General features: G+C 39.1%; 1 protein-coding gene across 14 annotated transcripts in view; it reads left to right on the top strand.

Annotated features, from left to right (window-relative positions):
• The first annotated feature begins 227 nt into the window (after window positions 1-227).
• ZNF383 (zinc finger protein 383) overlaps window positions 228-20410 on the top strand; it is a 53186-nt gene continuing 33003 nt past the window's right edge. Inside the window, exons 1-8 of one of the 14 annotated variants that reach the window (XM_060084901.1) lie at window positions 228-496; window positions 4151-4220; window positions 7454-7472; window positions 7550-7631; window positions 8830-8918; window positions 11622-11748; window positions 12057-12152; window positions 17192-19555. In XM_060084901.1, coding sequence (XP_059940884.1) covers window positions 8910-8918; window positions 11622-11748; window positions 12057-12152; window positions 17192-18387 — 1428 coding nt within the window. In that variant the 5' untranslated portion in view covers window positions 228-496; window positions 4151-4220; window positions 7454-7472; window positions 7550-7631; window positions 8830-8909 and the 3' untranslated portion in view covers window positions 18388-19555. Of the gene's footprint in view, window positions 497-4150; window positions 4221-7453; window positions 7632-8829; window positions 8919-11621; window positions 11749-11805; window positions 12153-17191; window positions 19556-20410 lie in introns of those variants that run through there. The other 13 variants (XM_060084913.1, XM_060084906.1, XM_060084902.1 and 10 more) reach the window with 13 other exon arrangements.

The raw sequence follows: 20410 nt of genomic DNA, 5'->3' as shown, positions 1-20410 counted from the left end.
AATATTCTCAGAGTGAGCTACAACTCTTGGAATAGGCCTGGCCGCCGCTCTGTCCTTCACTGCGGCACTGCGGCAAGCTCTGTGCAAGCAGCCAACCAAGACAATCTTCTACGTGGGCGGGCGCCTCACCCATTCCAGCTCTAGACTACATTTCCCAGAAGCTCTTGCGGCTCCAATCAACTTCCGGCGCGAATCCCGCGACATTATTCTATTTCTCAGGGAATTTATGGTTCCCTGAGATTCGCCCGGCCCTAGGAGGAAGCTTGTCTCCGGGGTGTGGGGACTGTATCTGGATCTCCAGCCTCCTGGCAGCAATTCCGAGAGGGGAGAAGAAGTGTGGCTTGGCCCAGGCTGTGCAGAAAATCCGAGGGTCGGGAGACATCTTGTTCGAGCGGATCTGGCTCCGGACTACATTTCCCAGACACCGTGGCGGGTATAGGGCTGACCCTTCACTCGCCTGCGGGACCCTAGGCCTCCGGGGAAGGGGAAGTGCAAGGTGAGCAGCCTAGATCCTGGGGGCTCGACTAGGTTCCGGAGGTGTACCCCTGGTGGTCTAAAGGGACGGTCCAGGCGGGTCCGGAGTCTCGGGCCTGTATGATTTGATAAGACTGGGGGAGGGTGAAGTGTGGGATTCCATGTGTGCGATTGTGACCTTATGTGACTGTGCGCGCTGTGTGCGCGTGTGATTGTATATCCCTGTGGTGGGTGTGTCACTGTGACTGACCATGCGCGCGGAGCTCTGCGTGCAGGTGTGACTGGATATCCTCGTTGTGGTGTGTGACTGTGAAAGTGTGCGGCTCTGTGTGTGTATGTGTGACTGTGCCTCCGTAGTGGGACTGAGATTGTGTGTGTCCATACAACTTTGTATCATTGTGTGTGTTGGGGCGGTGGGGAGTGCTGAGAATCTGTGATTATGTTGCTATGGCTGTGTTATCTGAGGGCTGCGTGTGACTGTGGTTTTATGAATGTTAGCAGTACTAAGTGTACTGATGTCTGACTGTGTGAGGATGTGTGAGTGTGATCATGTAACTTTTTGTGGCACTGAGTGTGCGGTTGGAGGGTGCCTGTAATTGTGCCAGGCTAACAGTGTGTATGTCCCAGTGGTTGATGTGTTAGGTCAGGACAGATTTTGGTCGTGGGCAGCAGACTTTTCCCCTTCTGAAACCAGTAATGCTCAGGACAGCCTAGACTCCTCTGACCTCTCTCTATCCTTTCTCTCCATGGGTGGCAGGTGTGGGTCCAGGATAACCTCTGATCTGATCAGTCTAAGCCACAAGAAGGGCCTGGTATTTCATGATTCCTTTCTCCTTCCTCAGCTCTGCTTTTCTCAGAGAGGTCCCCAGAGGAGGAGGAATGGCTGTTGACCAAGCCAAATACAGGGTGCGCTGGGGTTTCCTTTTTGCTTTATAAGTACCCTGGTGCACATATGCACGCTTTCCTAGGGTATAAACATACCAGTGGAATTGCTGGGCCATAAGATACGTGTGTATTTTCAAATTTCCTAGATAATGCCGGACTGATTTTCAATACGGTTGTACCAGTTAAATTCTTACCGTCAGATTATAAGCATAGTCATCCTGTATTCTAATACTTGGTCACTTGGTATTTTAATTTTTGATGAATCTTCTGATACATCACCTGGTTTTAAAAGTATAACATACATTCCAAAAAGTACAGAAATGAAAGTGTATGACTTGATGAATTTTGGAAAATGAACATATTCGTTTAACCAGAGCTCAAATCAGATCAGGAAGTAGAACATTACCAGCATTCTAGAAGCCCAATTCTTGTTCCATCCACTCACTACCCACCTCTCCCGAAGATAACAATTATTCTGTTTTCTATAGCCATAGATTAATTTTACCTGTTTTTGAATTTTATATAAGTAGAATCACACAATATCCACTCTTTTGTGCTTGACTTCTTTTTATTCATCATTACATTTTACATGTATTATGAATGTACTATTTAATAATATTATGTAGTATGAATATGTGAGACTCATCCATGTTGCTTCATGTAGTATAGGTCATTTATTATTGTTATTGCTTAAAAATCCATTGTATAAACATACCACAATTTATTTAGCCTTTCCATTATCTATTGGTATTTAAGCTGTTTTCAGATTGGGCCTATTATGAGCAAGGCTGCTACGAACATTCTTGCACATGTCTTTTGGTGCACATATGAATGCATTTCTGTTGGGTATATCCCTAGGAGTGAAATTTCTGTGGCATAGGTTATGCAAATATTCAGCTTTAATATATACTGACAGTTTTCCTAAATAGTTGTATCAATTTACACTCCTGACTCACTCTCATTGTACGGGAATTAGACTGTGGGACAAGAAGCTTTCCTAGAGATAAAGAACGATGGTTCATAATAAAAAGCTTAGACTACTAGTAAGATATTACAGTTCTAAATACATAGACCTTAATAAAATGACTTCAAGTGTATTTGACAGAAGTAAAAGAAGTAGTAGACAAATCACAATCATAGTGGGGGATTTTTAGCACTTGTTTCAATAGCTGGTAGAACAAGCAATAGAAACTGAGTAAAGCTATATAATATTTGGGCAGTGTGATTGACAAAGTTGACTTAAATGATATATTTAGAACAGTGTACCTTACAACTACAGTATATATCCTTTTCAGATGCATATGAGACATTTATCCAAATTGATCATGTGCTGGACCATAAAAGGAATCTCAATAACTTTAAAAGGATTGAAATAATACTGTATGTTTTCTGACCACAGTGGAATTCAGCAGAAGTCAATAACAGAATGATATTTAGAAATATCCCAATGTTTGGAATTTAAGCAATTGTATTTATAAATAACTGGTGAATCAAAGAAGAAATTGCAATGGAAATTAAAAATATTTTGAACTGAAAGATAATGAAAATATAACATCAAAATGTGGGGTGTTGCTAAAGCTAAACCTAAAGAAAATATATAGCTGTAAATGCATACGCTAGTAAAGAAGAATGTTGAAAAATTAATGATCTATGTTTTCATCTCAAGAAGTTAAGGAAATAAAAGTTAATACTAAGTTAAACCCAAAGAAAGCAAAAAAATAGGAAATAATAAGAACTCAATATAAATTTATGTATATTGAAATATAAAGTAAATATATAATTGAGAAAATTAATAACTCCAAAAGTTTATTTTGGGGAATCAATAAAAATTGATAAACCTCTATAAAAACATAAAGAAAAAAGGGGAGATAAGACACAAATTACCAAATTAGATATGAGGGAAAAAAAAACACTACAGGATAGATTTAAACTGAGCTCCCAGTTTTTAGTCAGTACCTGGGACTAGGTTGTACAGTATAAGAGCATTAGAACCTGAGCTGGTGATCATTAAGCTGAGTACCTTTTCAACTTCATCAGACATGTTGATTTCTGTTTTTAGTATAGATTTAAAATTTTGTAACTCAGTTTCTTTTTTAAAAATTATTATTTATTTATTTATATTTGGCTGCATTGGCTCTTCGTTGCTGCTCACGGGCTTTTCTCTAGTTGTGGCAAGCGGGGGCTACTCTTTGTTGCGGTGTGCGGACTTCTCATTGCAGTGGCTTCTCTTGTTGCGGAGCACAGGCTCTAGGTACACGGGCTTCAGTAATTGTGGCCCGTGGGCTCAGTAGTTGTTGCTGGTGGGCTCTAGAGCGCAGCCTCAGTAGTTGTTAGTGCACAGGCTTAGGTGATCCATGGCATGTGGAATCTTCCCAGACCAGGGCTCAAACCCGTGGCCCCTGAATTGGCAGGTGGATTCTTAATGACTGCGCCATCAGGGAAGTCCTAGTGGTGTTTTTAAAAAAAACTTAAATCTTCCTAATTAATATCACTACATAATTATTAAAGGTTTAATATTGTTAATAAAATGTTCATTTCCTAGGTGATAATGGATTGAGTATGCAGTGAGCTCTCATTTGGAACGTTCAGCTTATTTATTATTTTATTTTACCCCATTTCTACTTGGTTTTTTGTGTGTCCACTGGTGCTCACTAACTGTGGAATACCTTTTCTATCTTGGGTTATTGTGTGAGGCTGCAGGTATGATGGGTCCTTCCCGATATTGGTACAATTTTACCTTTTTCTGGAGCTAACTGGCTTTCTCGAAATATGCTACATTTATACTTTTCAGACTATGCAGATGGAAACAAGCACCTTTTACCAGAAATATAAACAATAGGATGATAAAGAAACCCACAAAGGTAATCACTCACTAATTATAAATAGTTTTTTTAAATCCTATTTTTATTCACCTTCTTCTTTTGTGGACTTTATAACAGTTTTTCTCTCACATGTTATTATGGATTTAACAACATTTTCCAGTGTATCAATTAACTGATAGTTGTCATAGACTCCATCATAGTACAAGGAGGAGTGGCAGGAGAAGTATTATAGTATGTTATTGCATAAATTTTCATTACTTGGCCAATGAGAGACCCTTTTAGGAGACTCTTAAAAGGCGTCCTTTTAGTGCAACACCTGATATTTCTGAAAATAGCCTTACCTTTTGGCAACAGCAGAAGGTTCCAGATCTAAACCTCACCTCCAGAAAAATTTTTTCTGTTCTACGACATGCAGTCAGCTATTATCCAGGAACCCTCTTTTCTTTCCTTCTTTCTTTTTTTTTTTTCTCTCATCTTCACTTTTCTTCTTTTCCTCTTGGAAATGAATAAAAGACCCAAAACAGGAGATCTCTCTTATACCTGAGAGTTTGTTGGGCAACAGTGCTGCCACTGTTGGGCTACTTTAAGTGATGCAAGAGCTCAAAAGTTTTATTTTTAAGGTTTTGTGTCCACATTATTTTTCTCTAATTTTCTTATGTTAAGTGATTTTTTTTCAACATTCAAAATTTTCTCATACTTTGATAGATGACTGGGGGCAAGGGAGTAGCAATTAATTGAGGAGGTAATTAAATTTGAGACATTTCTACAATAAACATATATTATGGAATAAAAAGCAAAAAAATGCCTTTTTTTTAAATGATAAAACAACACAAAAGAAATTTTACACTCAGGTGGGTGCCTCCTTCCTCAGGAAAGGGACTGGGCATGACAAGTACCTGAAGCTATTAAATATTAGCTTCATTATACAGTGATTGAATACTGCAGTGGTGATCCTATGACTTCATAAGGCTATTAACTTTCTTTATGACTCTATTAGACTAAAAATGAGCAGGTGTAAGAGTTGGAAAGTTAGAATACAGATAGTGTTTTTGCAAGATAAGCACTTGGTGTGTTGAGCAGACTTATTCTGAACTAAAGTAATTTGGGTGGTGCAGATGAAAAAGTTAACTAGAGTTTACTCAAGAGAAAATCGATGAGCATCAGTCTCTCCAGTTTTGTTGGCCCTAAGCCCTTTCTGTCTTAATTTCTTCCCCAATCCATTCTCCTTGCCCAAACCATGCAAAGATGTGCTGATTCCCCTTTCCCATTAGCCGCTCAGAATGTTTATGCCACCATCAATTTCTTTTCCTTACTAGGAAATAGAGTTATTATCTATTCCACCATGAGTGGAATGCCCTTGGGAAAGTAATGAACTGCAATGGAAATTACATTAGAAAAGCATTCTAAAGAATTGGGTTCTTAAAAACTAACTTTACTCAACATTATTAGTCATAAGGAAAATGTAAATCAAAATCACAATGAGGGGGGCCTCCCTGGTGGCGCAAGTGGTTGAGAGTCCGCCTGCCGATGCAGGGGATACGGGTTCGTGCCCCGGTCTGGGAGGATCCCGTATGCCGCGGAGCGGCTGGGTCCGTGAGCCATGGCCGCTGAGCCTGCGCGTCCGGAGCCTGCGCGTCCGGAGCCTGTGCTCCGCAACGGGGGAGGCCACAACAGTGAGAGGCCCGCATACCGCAAAAAAAAAAAAAAAAAAAAAAAATCACAATGAGATACCACTTCATACCTACTAGGATGGCTATGATAATAAAGACAGACAATAAGAAGTGTTGGTGAGGATTTGGAGACATTGCTGGTGGGATGTAAAATAGGGCAAACACTTTAGAAAATAATTTGGTAGTTCTTTAAAAAGTTAGAGTTACCATATGACCCAGCAGTTCTACTTCTAGGTATATACCCAAGAGAATTGAAAACGTTAACATGAAAACTTGTACATGAATGTTCATAGCCATTCATAGTAACCAAAAAATGGAAACAATTCAAATTCCTATCAAATGATGAATGGATAAACAAAATGTGATCTATCTACACAGTGGAATATTATTTGCCAATAGAAAGGAATGATGTTCTGATACATGCTACAACACAGATATACCTTGAAAACTTGCTAAGTGAGAGAATCTAGTCATAAAGGGCCATATATTGTATGATTCCATTTATATGAAATGTCTAGAATAGGCAAGTCCATAGAGGCAGAAAATAGATTAGTGGTTGCTTAGGGCTGGGAGAGGAAGGGAAATAGGGATTGACTCTTCTTTTTTTAATATAAATTTATTTTATTTATTTATTTTTGGCTGCATTGGGCCTTTTTTGCTGCACATGGGCTTTCTCTAGTTGCAGTGATTGGGGGCTACTCTTCATTGCTGTGTGCAGGCTTCTCATTGCAGTGGCTTCTCTTGTTGTAGAGCATAGGCTCTAGGTGCATGGGCTTCAGTAATTGTGACACGTGGGCTCAGTAGTTGTGGCTCGGGGGCTCAGTTGCTCCGTGGCATGTGGGATCTTCCCGGACCAGGGATCGAACCTGTGTCCTCTGCATTGGCAGGTGAATTCTTAACCACTGCGCCACCAGGGAAGTCCTGGGATTGACTTAATGGGATTTCTTTTAGGGGAGATGAAAATGTTCTAAAATTGGATTGTGGTGATATACTAAAAAACATTGAATTATATACTTTAAATGAGTAACTTACATGGTGTGTGAGGTATATCTCAATAAAAATTAGTGGATTAGAATCTAGATAAAACAATATTGTCTGTGACTTTATAATTGTTGAAGCCAGTTAGTGGGTACATGGAAGGTTTTTTATACTATTTAAATTCTACTTTTATGTATGTTTGGAAATTTCTGTATTAAAAAGTTAAAACAAAAAACTAACCTAATGCCTAATAGTGAAATATTAGAAGCCTTCATAGTAAAATCAGGGAGAAGGCACTATCAACAGTATTATTTAACATTTTTTTCCCCTAAATCTATTAGAAAAGCAGTACTCCATAGGAAACAACTAGAAAACAATTGCTTTGTTCTTTCCCATAACTTCTACTATCAAGCTTCTCTGTGGGCCATTTGATTTCTTGCCCATGGATAAGGTTTTCAGTCAGTGTTAGATAATAAACAGTGTCCATTTCACTGAACTAATTAATACCATAAACTTTAAAGAAAAAGTTTAACCTTCTGACTTCTTGAGCTAGGAGTTTGCAGTGAGACAGCTTTGATGATTGCTTCTCTTTCCTTTTCCCGAACTTTTTCTCCATCCCACTAGGTATTCTCAACTCCATATGGTAAGAGTATGTTTGATTTTGTAAGAAGCTGCCAAACTGTCTTCCAAAGTGGCTGTACCATTTTACATTCTCACCAGCAATAAATGAGAGTTCCTGTTGCTCCACATCCTGGCCAGCATTTGGTGTTATCAGTGTTCTGGATTTTGGCCATTCTAATTGGTAGGTAGTGGAGGGGGCTTTTATTAAGACATTAAAACATATTTTTAAATTATTTAGAGAATGTGGTACTGGCAAAATAATAAAGAGATCACTGAATCAAAATAGAATCACAAATAAATCCAAACATGTATCATCTATGATAAGGGTAGCATTTAAATCAGTAGAGAAAATATATTCCATAGTCATCTATTCTAAGGGTCACTTTTTTTTCTCATTTCAACATACCTGAAATCAGGTTATGTCTTAAATAGCTTCTTTCTTTCTTAGTGGCATATAAAATAATGGTGCATTTTAAGTCTTATGAAATATTATTCACATGTGTTTTAGGTAAACCAGGGTAGCCCTCTCTGGGGGGAAATGAAACAGGATTCTTAACTCATTTCTTATACTAAAATAAAATTATAATTGCTAATCTTATTCCATTGTCTTTTACCAAATAATTTTATACCAAAATAAAATAATAATTGATTAAAGATTTAAATGTACCAAATGAAAGCATTAAAATTAAAAAAGAGAAATTTATATAAATATGTATAGGTAAGAAAGATCTTACCCCAGAGCTAGAAAAGTTGACATTTTGACTGTTTTGTGTGGGTAAAACATATAAGCAAAGTTTTTTGTTTGTTTGTTTTGTTTTTTTAACAAGTCAGAGCTAGAACATAAGGATGAGAAGTGCCTCAGTGTGGGTATGGGTGCAGGGGTGTGGTAGGGGGAATTTGACTTTCTCAGGCTTGGGAAATGAGACTTGATTAGGGAAGTCTTTAGTCCTTCTAATTAGATTGAACTGTGGTCCTGGCCAAAAGCACCATTTAGGTGAGTCTCGCTTGGGGACCTGAGGGCTGAGGAGGAGGGATCTGCTCAGGGCAGGTCACAGCAGCGCTGTCTTGGGTTCAGAGCAACAACAGCACTGAGATGGGGCAAGGTCTTCTCTGAATCACTGGCTGAGACAGGAACCTGGGTTGCTTGGGTGAAGGAGAGGCAATATGAGTCTTTGTTTCTTTGGATCGACTAGCCAGGATCCATCTTACTGCAGATAAAGCCTGGGGTTTCTGGAGCTGAGATAGGAGGGGGATTTATTCCATACTCCCACTCACTAGAGTTATATCCTATGACCAAGGGAAGTAGAGGTAGTTTTGCCTGGAGAGTCTGAAAGCTGTAAAGCCAGTATTGTTTCTAGAGCATTTCTTTACTTCCCCAGGCCTTCCTTCTCAGAACACTATCCTTTTCCAGGAGAACAGCCCCAAGGAGGAGTGATCATCTCCTGTAATACTGAAAGCCATGGCCCAGGTGAGTTAGTTGATGCTCCTTCTTACCTTCCTGACATTCAGTTCTTTCTAAGAAAAAAAAAATTTTTTTTTTGTAAAGAGCATGTGAGCATTTGCTTTCTTTCTCCTGACATTTCTGGCTATGAGGGTTCCTTCAGGTCCTGGTCCCTATTTCCTCTCATTCTAGTCAGATAATCCGATTATCATTCCTAAGTGCTCCTCTTCTTTTGACTCAGTTTTAATATTTTCCTTCAGTAAATAATTGAGCATCTCTTTTCTCAGCCCTCTCCCAGGGACTATGATGGAGAAGAAATGCATTTTCTTAAAGGAAACAAGAGTAGATTTGTAGAATAAACTTGTCCTGTCTGGGCAGTGATTTGACGAGGTGGAGGTATGAGTTGCTTAGCTGAGACAAACAAGGAAAAGCCAAGATTATCTCTACAGATCAGTATTCTCCAGTAAAATAGGATGGGAGGTGGTATTGGTAGCTCCAAATGTTAGAGTGTTGCAAGGTCTCCTGGTTTATGGGGCTTCAAGGATTGTTGGGTTGGTAGCTGATACAGGCAGATCTTTCTGACTCTTAGGGCATCCATGAAGAAGTCCAGTTTAAGTTTGAACAGGAAGTGTGAGTCATGAGGAATTTCCAAATGAATCACCAATTTTCTTTATCTCAGAAATAAGGATAAGGATGATGGATGATTATAGTGAGTTCAGCCACTTCATAAATTGTTGAGATCAGAGGTCTCAGAAGAACCTTCTTTAGAAAGCTTTGTATAATAAATTCCAGACACAGAAAAGTAGTCTTGTGAACTACCATATGCTCACCATTAAGTTTCAATTATTATCAAATCACAGTCAATCTTGTTTCATCCATACCTCTACTTGTTTCTTCCATGCACACTCCCTTAACCTCACTCCCACACACAGGATTTTTTTTAAATCAAATTCAAATTGATATGTATCTCTCAAGGATAAGGTTTATTTTTTTAAAAAAACAATCATTGGGCTTCCCTGGTGGTGCAGTGGTTGAGAGTCCGCCTGCCGATGCAGGGGACGTGGGTGTGTGCCCCGGTCTGGGAGGATCCCACATGCCGCAGAGCAGCTGGACCCGTGAGCCATGGCCGCTGAGCCTGCGCGTCTGGAGCCTGTGCTCCACAACTGGAGAGGCCACAACAGTGAGAGGCCCGCATACCGCAAAACAAACAAACAAACAAAACCCAATCATTATGCCATTATTGCATCTGAAAAAGTTAAAAATCATTTGTTAATATCAATATCCAGTCAGTGTTCAAATTTTCATAACTGTCTACTTTTTAAATCATTTATTTGAATTAGAATCCAGAGAAGGACTGTGCACTGCAATTGGATATGTCTCTCCAGTCTCTTACTTTGTAGGTACCCCTTCCATCTCTTTTCTTTCTGTGCAGTTTTTGTTGTTGTTGGGAAAGAAAAACAGATTCATTTGTCCACTGTTTGGATTTTGCTGATTTCTTCTCTCTGGTATCATTTAAGTGTTTCCTGAGAGTCAGTAGTTAGGTCTAGAAACGTGATCAGATTCAGTTGGGATTTTTTTGTCAGGAATATTTCCTAGGTGGTGATGTGTGATTCCATTAGGGGGCATATTATTTCTGGTTCTCTTTCCTTTTGTAATGTTAGCCACCAGTGATGATTATTGTCTAGATTTATTTATTCATTAGAGGTTGCAAAATGATATCTAAATTCTGTCATTCCTTCTTCATAGATTAGGTAGAGTACTATCTGTAAAGTAAGATGTCTCATCAACTGTTTGGTTACCCTAAAGGACAGTTTGTATGGGAACGAATGTTTGATTCTTACCCCTTATTTACCAGTTTTGTTTTTTTTACATCTTTATTGGAGTATAATTGCTTTACAATGGTGTGTTAGTTTCTGCTTTATAACAAAGTGAATCAGTTATACATATACATATGTTCCCATATCTCTTCCCTCTTGTGTCTCCCTCCCTCCCACCCTCCCTATCCCACCCCTCTAGGTGGTCACAAAGCACCGAGCTGATCTCCCTGTGCTATGTGGCTGCTTCCCACTAGCTATCTATTTTACACTTGGTAGTGTATATATGTCCATGCCTCTGTCTCGCTTTGTCACAGCTTACCATTATTTACCAGTTTTAAAAATAATGAGTTGGTTTCTTAGAATCCTACAAAGATGGCTAGTAATTTTTTGTTCAATATTATTATGAGCTCATGGATTTAAACATTTTTGATCTCATCAGTCCATTACATTTGATCCTCAAATTATGCCGTCTTTGGCCAATGGGAGGCTTTTCAAGTAGGCTCCTGAGTCCTTTTAACATGATTCTAGTAGTTTTTGATAGCTCTCTTGTTTTCTGATACAACAGAATGTTCAGACTCATCCTGTGCATTTGACTCAATTCTGAAATTGTCTCCTTCCCAACTTTGGTTACTTTTATTTGAATACGATACTTAGAGACTACAATCTAGACACTAGGGATGCTCATTGCTACTGGGTTAATTATTGTTTCTAGGCCTTTTCTATGGACTGAGTGAGGAATTTTTTTTAATACAAAATAAACTGACAACTCTTGCACCTATTTCTAGGATCTAAAGATTCTGGTTCTTAGTGACACCAGTATAATTGCTCTTTGCTTTACTCCCAAATATAAGCACAGTAGTCTCTGAAATATTTCTTTTTGTTACACAAATAATACACGTGTCTGTTGTTTCAGGGATCAGTGATGTTCAGTGATGTGTCTATAGACTTCTCTCAAGAGGAGTGGGAATTCCTGGACCCTGCTCAGAGGGACTTGTTCAGAGATGTGATGTTGGAGAACTATAGCAATCTGGTGTCAGTGGGTAAGGGCATGTCTCCCAGTAATTTTGAGTACTCTGGAATGTCTGTTTCTTCCACAGTGAATTTCTCAGCTGCTTTTCGAGCTACCAGCTGAATTTCTGCTCCCTGTTCCCAAGTAAATGGTTTGAACTGAAATGAAAAGGAAGAGTGGGAAATGGGCAGCTCCAATTGGCTGTGGCTGAGCTTCATCTTCTTTGTTTGACTGTTCCTGTAGTGGCATCTCTTCCTTGATCATCAAGGGACTGGATCTTACTTCTGGATCTGATTTACGCACAGCATAACCATGTTCCATATCTTTTCTTGTGAGCAGGACTTTACATTCCTAAGCCTCAAGTTATCTCCTTATTGGAACAGGGGAAAGAGCCCTGGATGATTGGCAGAGAGCTGACAAGAGGCCTGTGTTCAGGTGAGTGAGAAATGATTGGACAGAAGCAGGGCACTACAGGCAATAACTCAGTTGATCAGTGAAGAAACAGCGCCTTTGAGATGTTATCTTGGAAGCTCCCATCAAAACCGTAGGCCTGGGCTTCCCTGGTGGCGCAGTGGTTGAGAGTCCCCCTGCCGTTGTGGGGACACGGGTTCGTGCCCTGGTCCGGGAGGATCCCACATGCCACGGAGCGGCTGGGCCCGTGAGCCATGGCCTCTGAGCCTGTGCGTCCGGAGCCTGTGCTCCACAGCGGGAGAGGCCACAACAGTGAGAGGCCCGCGTACAGCAAAAACAACAACAACAACAAAAAAACTGTAGGCCTGTGGGAAAAACTAAATCTTTTTAGCACGAGTTTACAAATGACCTGTTTCATTCCTTCCCTCACTTACTGCTCTTTCTACTACTCTTCTCCATCCCCCTCTTAATTTCAAGTAGAAGGTGCCCTTCACATCCCCACAAAGAACACTCTTTTACCCATATTTTAGATTCAGTTCCTTGCTAGCTTTTCTTCCTCTTTGACTCATCTAAATGTTTTCTGTTACAACTCCCAAAATAGTATATGTGTGTGTGCACGCGTGGGTTCATGTCTGCATGCGTATGCACTGCCCCTCCCCTCCAAGTACTAGTCTTCCTTATAGCTGCTGGCCAATGATTTGGATTCCTTTGGATAGAATTGAGGGAGTTCATGAACTTGGATGAAAAGAAAGAAATGCATCTTTATATTTCGTACCCTCTAATTGAAATGTAGCGTTTCTTCCTGTTATGGTATATACGCAGCAAACCATACTAGTGTTAGTAGTTCCTGTGACTTTGACATGAATGGAAATCACAGATATTTTCATATCATTTTATTGTTGCTGTAGACATATTGAAATACCATTTATGCTCATCACTATTTCAGCATTACTATAGTATTAGGCTCACTGCTAGGTCTTACTCTTTAATGTGTTAATAAAGAAGAAAACTCCAGGCAGAGGGAAGAACCCCTGTGAAGGCCCTTCTAGGAGGGGAAAACTTGGTGTGTTTGAAGAACTGAAAGAAAGCCAGCGTTGTTGGGCCCCAAGAGCAAGCATGAGTGGAGTGTGAGTCGAGATTGGAGAGACAAGTAGGAACCACATTATTCAGCCTTTGCCAGTGGTTATGAGGAGTTTGGATTTTGAGCAGTGGAAGTCCAGGCCAAATGTCATTTTTGTGCCTGAAGAGGTTAAAGACTGTGAGAACTTGGTGGGAATCTGGGTTAGGAGGCTACTTGAGTGGTCTGAGTAACAGATGATTCTGGTGTGGAATAGGGTATTGGCAGTGGAGATAGAAAAGCTACTGAAGAGCTTAACTGGATGAAAGTTGCTGAAAGATCCTATGGAGGTAGGAGGAAAAAGAACATGCTGAAATGAATTCCCTGTTTCTGGCTTGAGATGTTCTAATAGGCTCCATTTTGACATCTTCACACTGTTTAATTTGCCTAAAATCTCCATTTTGGGTAAGAAATTCCTTTAAAATAATAGTTATCAAATACTGAACACTTTACTCAAAGACATTCACTTACACTTTTCCTCATGCTCTTAGTAATCATGAATTAAGGATTATCTCCCTTTTACAGGTGAAATGGGGACTAGAAAGGTTAAATAATTGCCTAGGAACCTATAGTAAGTAACTCTCAGTGTTGGGACTCAGCTCTCATCAATCTGCTTCTTACTCCTGTCATCTTTCCATGGTAGTATCTTGCACTGTGTTTTATTTTATTTTTTTTTACAATCCTTGTAAGAAACTCCTGAGAATTATTTTTCCCTTATATTGTTCTTTTTTTAAATTGAAGTATAGTTGATTTACAATGTTGTGTTAGTTTCTGGTATACAGCAAAGTGATTCAGTTATACATATTTTTTTTTCAGATTCTTTTTCATTATAGTTTATTGTAAGGTATTGAATATAGTTCCCTGTGCTATACAGTAGGACCTTGTTGTTTATTTTATGTATAGTAGTTTGTATCTGCTAATCCCAAACTTCTCATTTATTCCTTCCCCCCATATTTCCTCTTTGGTAACCATAAGTTTGTTTTCTAGGTCTGTGAGTCTGTTCCTGTTTTGTAAATAAGTTCATTTGTATCATTTTTTTAGATTCCACGTATAAGTGATATACAGTATTTGTCTAACTTACTTCACTTAGTATGATAATCTCTAGGTCCATCCATGTTGCTGCAAATGGCATTGTTTCATTCTTTTTTATGGCTGAGTAATATTCCATTGTGTGTGTATGTATGTGTGTGTGTATGTATATATATATACACACCATATCTTCTTTATCCATTCATCTGTCAGTGGACATTTACATTGCTTCTATGTCTTGGCTATTGTAAATAGTGCTGTTATGAACATTGGGGTGCATGTATCTTTTCAAATTATAGTTTTCATCTTTTCTGGATATATACCTGGAGTGGGATTGCTTGATCATATGGTAACTCTGTTTTTGGTTCTTTAAGGAACCACCATACTATTCTCCATAGTGGCTGTACCAATTTACATTCCCACCAATAGTGTATAAGGGTTCCCTTTCTCCACACCCTCTCTAGTATTTATTATTTGTAGACTTTTGGATGATGGCCATTCTGACAGTTGTGAGGTAATATCTTATTGTGGTTTTGATTTGCATTTCCCTGATGATTAGCAATGTTGAGCATCTTTTCATGTGCCTGTTGGCCATCTGAATGTCTTCTTTGTTTTTTTTTTGGCTGTGTTGGGTCTTCATTGCTGTGTATGGGCTTTCTCTCTAGTTATGGCGAGTGGGGGGCTACTCTTCATTGATGTGCACAGGCTTCTCATTGCAGTGGCTTCTCTTGTTGCAGAGCAAGAGCCCTAGGTGCATGGCTTCAGTAGTTGTGGCACGTGGGCTCAGTTTGTTGCAGCACATGGGCCCTAGGGCGTGTGGGCTTCAATAGTTGCAACTAATGGGCTCAGTAGTTGTGGCATGCGGACTCTAGGGTGTGCGGGCTTCAGTAGTTGTGGTGCACAGGCTTAGTAGTTCTGGCTTGCAAGCTCTAGAGCACAGGCTCAGTAGTTGTGGAGCACAGGCTTAGTTGCTCCATGGCATGTGAGATCTTCCTGGACCAGGAATCGAACCTGTGTCCCCTGAATTGGCAGGCGGATTCTTAACCACTGCGCCACCAGGGAAGTCCCCTGAATGTCTTCTTTGGAGAAATGTCTGTTTAGATCTTCTGCCCATTTTTTGATTGGGTTGATTTTTTTTTAAATATTTATTTATTTATTTGGTTGCACAGGGTCTTAGTTGCAGCATGTGGGATTTTCATTGCTGCATGAGAACTCTTAGTTGCAGCATGTGGGATCTAGTTCCCTGACCAGGGATCGCACTCGGGCCCCCTTCATTGGGAGCACAGAGTCTTAGCCACTGGACAACCAGGGAAGTCCCGATTGAGTTGATTTTTTGATATTGAGCTGTATGAGCTATTTGTATATTTTGGAAATTAAGCCCTTGTTGGTGACATTGTTTGCAAATATTTTCACCCATTCCATAGGTTGTCTTTTCATTTTGTTTAGTGTTTCCTTTGCTGTTGCACTGTGTCTTTTTTCTCTCTGTCTGCCTTAACCTTCAGCAGTCTCCCCTCTCAGTCACTGCACTGGTACATGAGCAAGTCTCTCCCTTGTCCCAAGATCAGCATCACAGAATTCCAAGGCAAACAGTATTTTCACTGAATCCCCAGCACATAGCATGCTCTGAGTCTTCCCTATCGGCCACTCACATCAAATCAGTTCATTGACTTATCTTAGGCTGTTCCCCCATCTGGCTGACCCTCTGTAATCGCTTTTAAATTGCATCTAGTATGCCCTTTATTATGGACCCTATTTTGTTTTATCCCCAAGTGGGTGTACTGCAGTTTAATTCTGACACTAACTACCCAGAGTTAGCTCAGACCCCACAGGTTAACAGCCAGTCTTACACAAGACTGCCCTCACTTCTGACACCAGCTGCAAGTCTCAGGGGTTCCTCAGACCACCCACACTTCTGACCAACTGGCTATAAATTCAGGATTTCCATGGCCCCTGCAGGCTTTGCTAGAATGACTCACAGAACTTAGGAAAGCTCTATACTTACAATTGCAGTTTTACTGTAAAGGATACATATCAGGTGAGTTAGGGTAGGCTTCTGGAGGCAGAGGTTCCATACCCTCTCCCTGTGAAGTCAAAGTGTGTCACCCTCCCAGTGAAACTCCTCAGTGTGTTTACCAACCAGAAATCTCCATTGAGCTTTGGTGTTCAAAGTTTTTATTAGGCCTTAATTACATTGGCATGATTGATTAAGGCATTGGCCACTTGATCTCTAGCCTCTCTCTCCACCCCAGAGGTCAAGCAGCTGAAAGTCCCAACCCTCTAATCATATGCTGGGTCTTTCTAGTGACCATTCCCCATCCTGAAACTATCTAGGGGTCCACCATGAGTCACCTCATTAGCATAATGAAAACACTGCTATCACTCAGGAAATTCAAAGGGTTTTTGACGCTCTGTGTTAGGAACTGGGGACAAAGATCAAATTTATACTTTATTATATCACAGAGCCCAAGAATCTCCCCCTATATGTGTTTATTTCTCTCAGTAGACCTTTAATGAAGGTAACAAATTGTTCACTTTTTGTAATATATATAGTATGATGATGATGTACTCTGTTTCTTACATACAAGCTTATAGAGATGTATATATAACTAGTCATCTTTTAATACGCCCAAGCATTGTATATTTATCAACTTTTCCAGATGATTCTGATCCACATCAGTATTTGAGAATCATTGTGGTTTCCTATTTCCTTAGTCTCCTCCTGCTGCTTCCTGCATTATATCTCCTTAATTTTGTGCATTTCTTGTCCATTTTTCAGATTAAACAGATATACTTGAGAACTCCATGTCATTCACTACCAGATATTATTTTCACTTTAATTTTTCCATGTCTATTATAAAAGTTTAACTTTTCACAAATGAGGTGGGGGAAGAATATTTACCATTTTATTTTCTTTCAGATCTGGAATCAATGTGTGAAACCAAGTTATTATCGCTAAAGAAGGAAGTTTATGAAATAGAATCATGCCAGAGGGAGATGATGGGACTTACAAAGCATGGCCTTGAATACTCCAGTTTTAGAGATGTTTTGGAATATAGAAACCACTTTGAAAGACAAGTGGGATATCAAAATGGGCATTTCAGCCAAGAAATATTCACTCATGAATACATGCCCACATCTATTCAACAGACATTCTTTACTCTACATCAAATAATTAACAGTGAAGAGAAACCATATGAATGTAAGAAATGTGGAAAGATCTTTAGTCAGAATTCACAATTTCTTCAACATCAGAGAATTCATATTGGCGAAAAATCTTATGAATGTAAGGAGTGTGGGAAATTCTTTAGTTGTGGCTCACATGTTACTCGACATCTGAAAATTCATACCGGTGAAAAACCCTTTGAATGTAAAGAATGTGGAAAGGCCTTCAGCTGTAGCTCATACCTTTCTCAACATCAGAGAATTCATACCGGTAAGAAACCCTATGAATGTAAGGAATGCGGGAAGGCCTTTAGTTATTGCTCAAATCTTATTGACCATCAGAGAATTCACACTGGTGAAAAACCGTATGAATGTAAAGTATGTGGGAAAGCCTTTACTAAGAGCTCACAACTTTTTCAACATGTGAGAATTCATACAGGTGAGAAACCCTATGAATGTAAGGAATGTGGCAAAGCTTTTACTCAGAGCTCAAAGCTTGTACAGCATCAGAGAATTCATACAGGTGAGAAACCCTATGAGTGCAAAGAATGTGGCAAAGCCTTTAGTAGTGGCTCAGCACTTACTAATCATCAGAGAATTCACACTGGGGAGAAACCCTATGATTGTAAGGAATGTGGGAAGGCTTTTACTCAGAGCTCACAACTTCGTCAGCATCAGAGAATTCATGCTGGTGAGAAACCTTTTGAATGTCTTGAATGTGGGAAGGCCTTTACTCAGAACTCACAGCTTTTTCAACATCAGAGAATTCATACAGATGAAAAACCATATGAATGTAATGAATGTGGAAAGGCCTTTAATAAATGCTCAAACCTTACTCGACACCTCAGAATTCATACTGGTGAAAAGCCCTATAACTGTAAGGAATGTGGAAAGGCATTTAGTAGTGGCTCAGATCTCATTCGTCATCAGGGAATTCATACTGATGAATAATAAAAACTAAAGCTCTTGTCACCTTCCTGATATTTTAAACAACAACAACAAAAATTCATGTGTGATAGTTACCCTCTTTCACTATTTTTTGTTTCTTAATTTTCTTTTATATTTCTTTTTAATCCAAATATATTTTACTCTAAGTTATGAATTTGGATTCTAAATTGACATTTGCCTGTCCCTCCCCCTTACTTCCCCCACCCCATCTTGTACTAACGGCAGTTCAACAATTTTTTCCTTTCCTATTATTTTCTTCTACCTAGTTGGAGGTAGATTATATTCCTGTTTATATTTGCTTGAGTCTCAAGGCTATGCTTTCTTCTCTGATATATATATTTGTGCTTATACCAACATCACACTGTTTAAACTGTGTGACCTTGTATTTTGTAATTCCTTGTAGAATTAATTACAATATAACCTTTTTTTTTTTTTTTTTTTGTGCGGTACGCGGGCCTCTCACTGTTGTGGCCTCTCCCGTTGTGGAGCACAGGCTCTGGACGCGCAGGCTCAGCGGCCATGGCTCATGGTCCCAGCCGCTCCGTGGCATGTGGGATCTTCCCGGACTGGGGCACGAACCCGTGTCCCCTGCATCGGCAGGCAGTCTCAACCACTGCGCCACCAGGGAAGCCCACAATATAACCTTTTTTTGAAGTCACTGTTAGTCTTTTTGTTTCATTTCACAAATTTATATTTTTTATTATAAAACAGAATATCAGAAAACTAGAAATTAAAAAAAGCCAAGGTTAATTGTAATCATACGAACTATAGATGATGACTCTCAAGTTGGTAGAGCAAATCCTACCAGACTTTGTTTTTAAAGAAAATGTAGTCATGGTATACATGTTGCACCTTCACCTGGTACACGTATTGGCTTTTATAATGCTACAAAATATGATAGCCATTTCAGTAAATATAGATTTTTATCTTTATCAATGTACTTAATGACTTTTTTAAATGACCTTATTTATTATTCATGTTATGGTTGCATCTAATTGTTTTCAGTTATAAAATCTTCCCTGACTAATATGACCCAAAATTTATCTTTGGATGCTTGGTTTTTTCCTTTTAAAACATCTATTTTAGTTGCTGAAATTATCCATATTTTCTCCTTTATAAACTGTTTTGTTCCTTTTCATCAACCCTAAACCTAAGCTCATACTAGAAAGGTAATTAACTACTGTTACCAGTATTATTTATGCTTCCAGGTTTTTTAAACTTTTTACTTATGTATGTTAGTGATATTTTATTTTTTATGTATTAGTAAATATAATCACGTTCTATGTATTGGTTATTGTGGGGATTCAATGAGTTAATAAAGTGTTTAGAACTTTTCCTATCATGTAGTAAATGTTTAGTAAAAGTTGTCCACTATTATCATTGATACACCCATTTTCATAATTATTGTCATTATTATTTGTGGAAAGGATTTTAACCATGTTGTTTACTTTTGTCTAAATCCAAGAATTAATAATGAAAAAAGAGAAATAAGTGTAATGAACATAGGAAAGCTTTTCCCATCACTCATTATTCTGCATGAAATTTCAAAAGGGAAAAAAAAAGTTTGCATGGGTAGTCTACATTCAGACTATTTTCTATGCTGCACAAAGACTAATACCCTGTGGATACAATGATGGGTAGTTGAAAGCACAGTCAAATAAGCAGGAAGAGATAAGAATATTTTTCCTAATAATTAGTTCCCAAAAAAGAAAATATACAGGGCACATTATTTGACCAGAATGGGGGAGACAGTAACAAAAGGATGGCCAGCAAATATCTGAATATTAATTTAGTGTCCCCTCTTGATTAACATGGGTTAAGGAACTAAAACCTTAATATACACATTATTTAAACATGAATGAATTTGAGAACACAATTGAAAAACCTGTGGGACTTCCCTGGTGGTCCAGTGGGTAAGACTCCATGCTCCCAATGCAGGGGCCCAGGCTTCAATTCCTGGTCGGGGAACTAGATCCCACATGCATGTTGCAACTAAGAGTCCACATGCCACAACTAAAAGTCTGTG

Source organism: Mesoplodon densirostris, chromosome 19 (genome assembly GCF_025265405.1).
Source record: "Mesoplodon densirostris isolate mMesDen1 chromosome 19, mMesDen1 primary haplotype, whole genome shotgun sequence".
In the NCBI taxonomy this organism is placed as follows: domain Eukaryota; kingdom Metazoa; phylum Chordata; class Mammalia; order Artiodactyla; family Ziphiidae; genus Mesoplodon; species Mesoplodon densirostris.
This window is presented reverse-complemented; position numbering and strand designations above follow the sequence as displayed.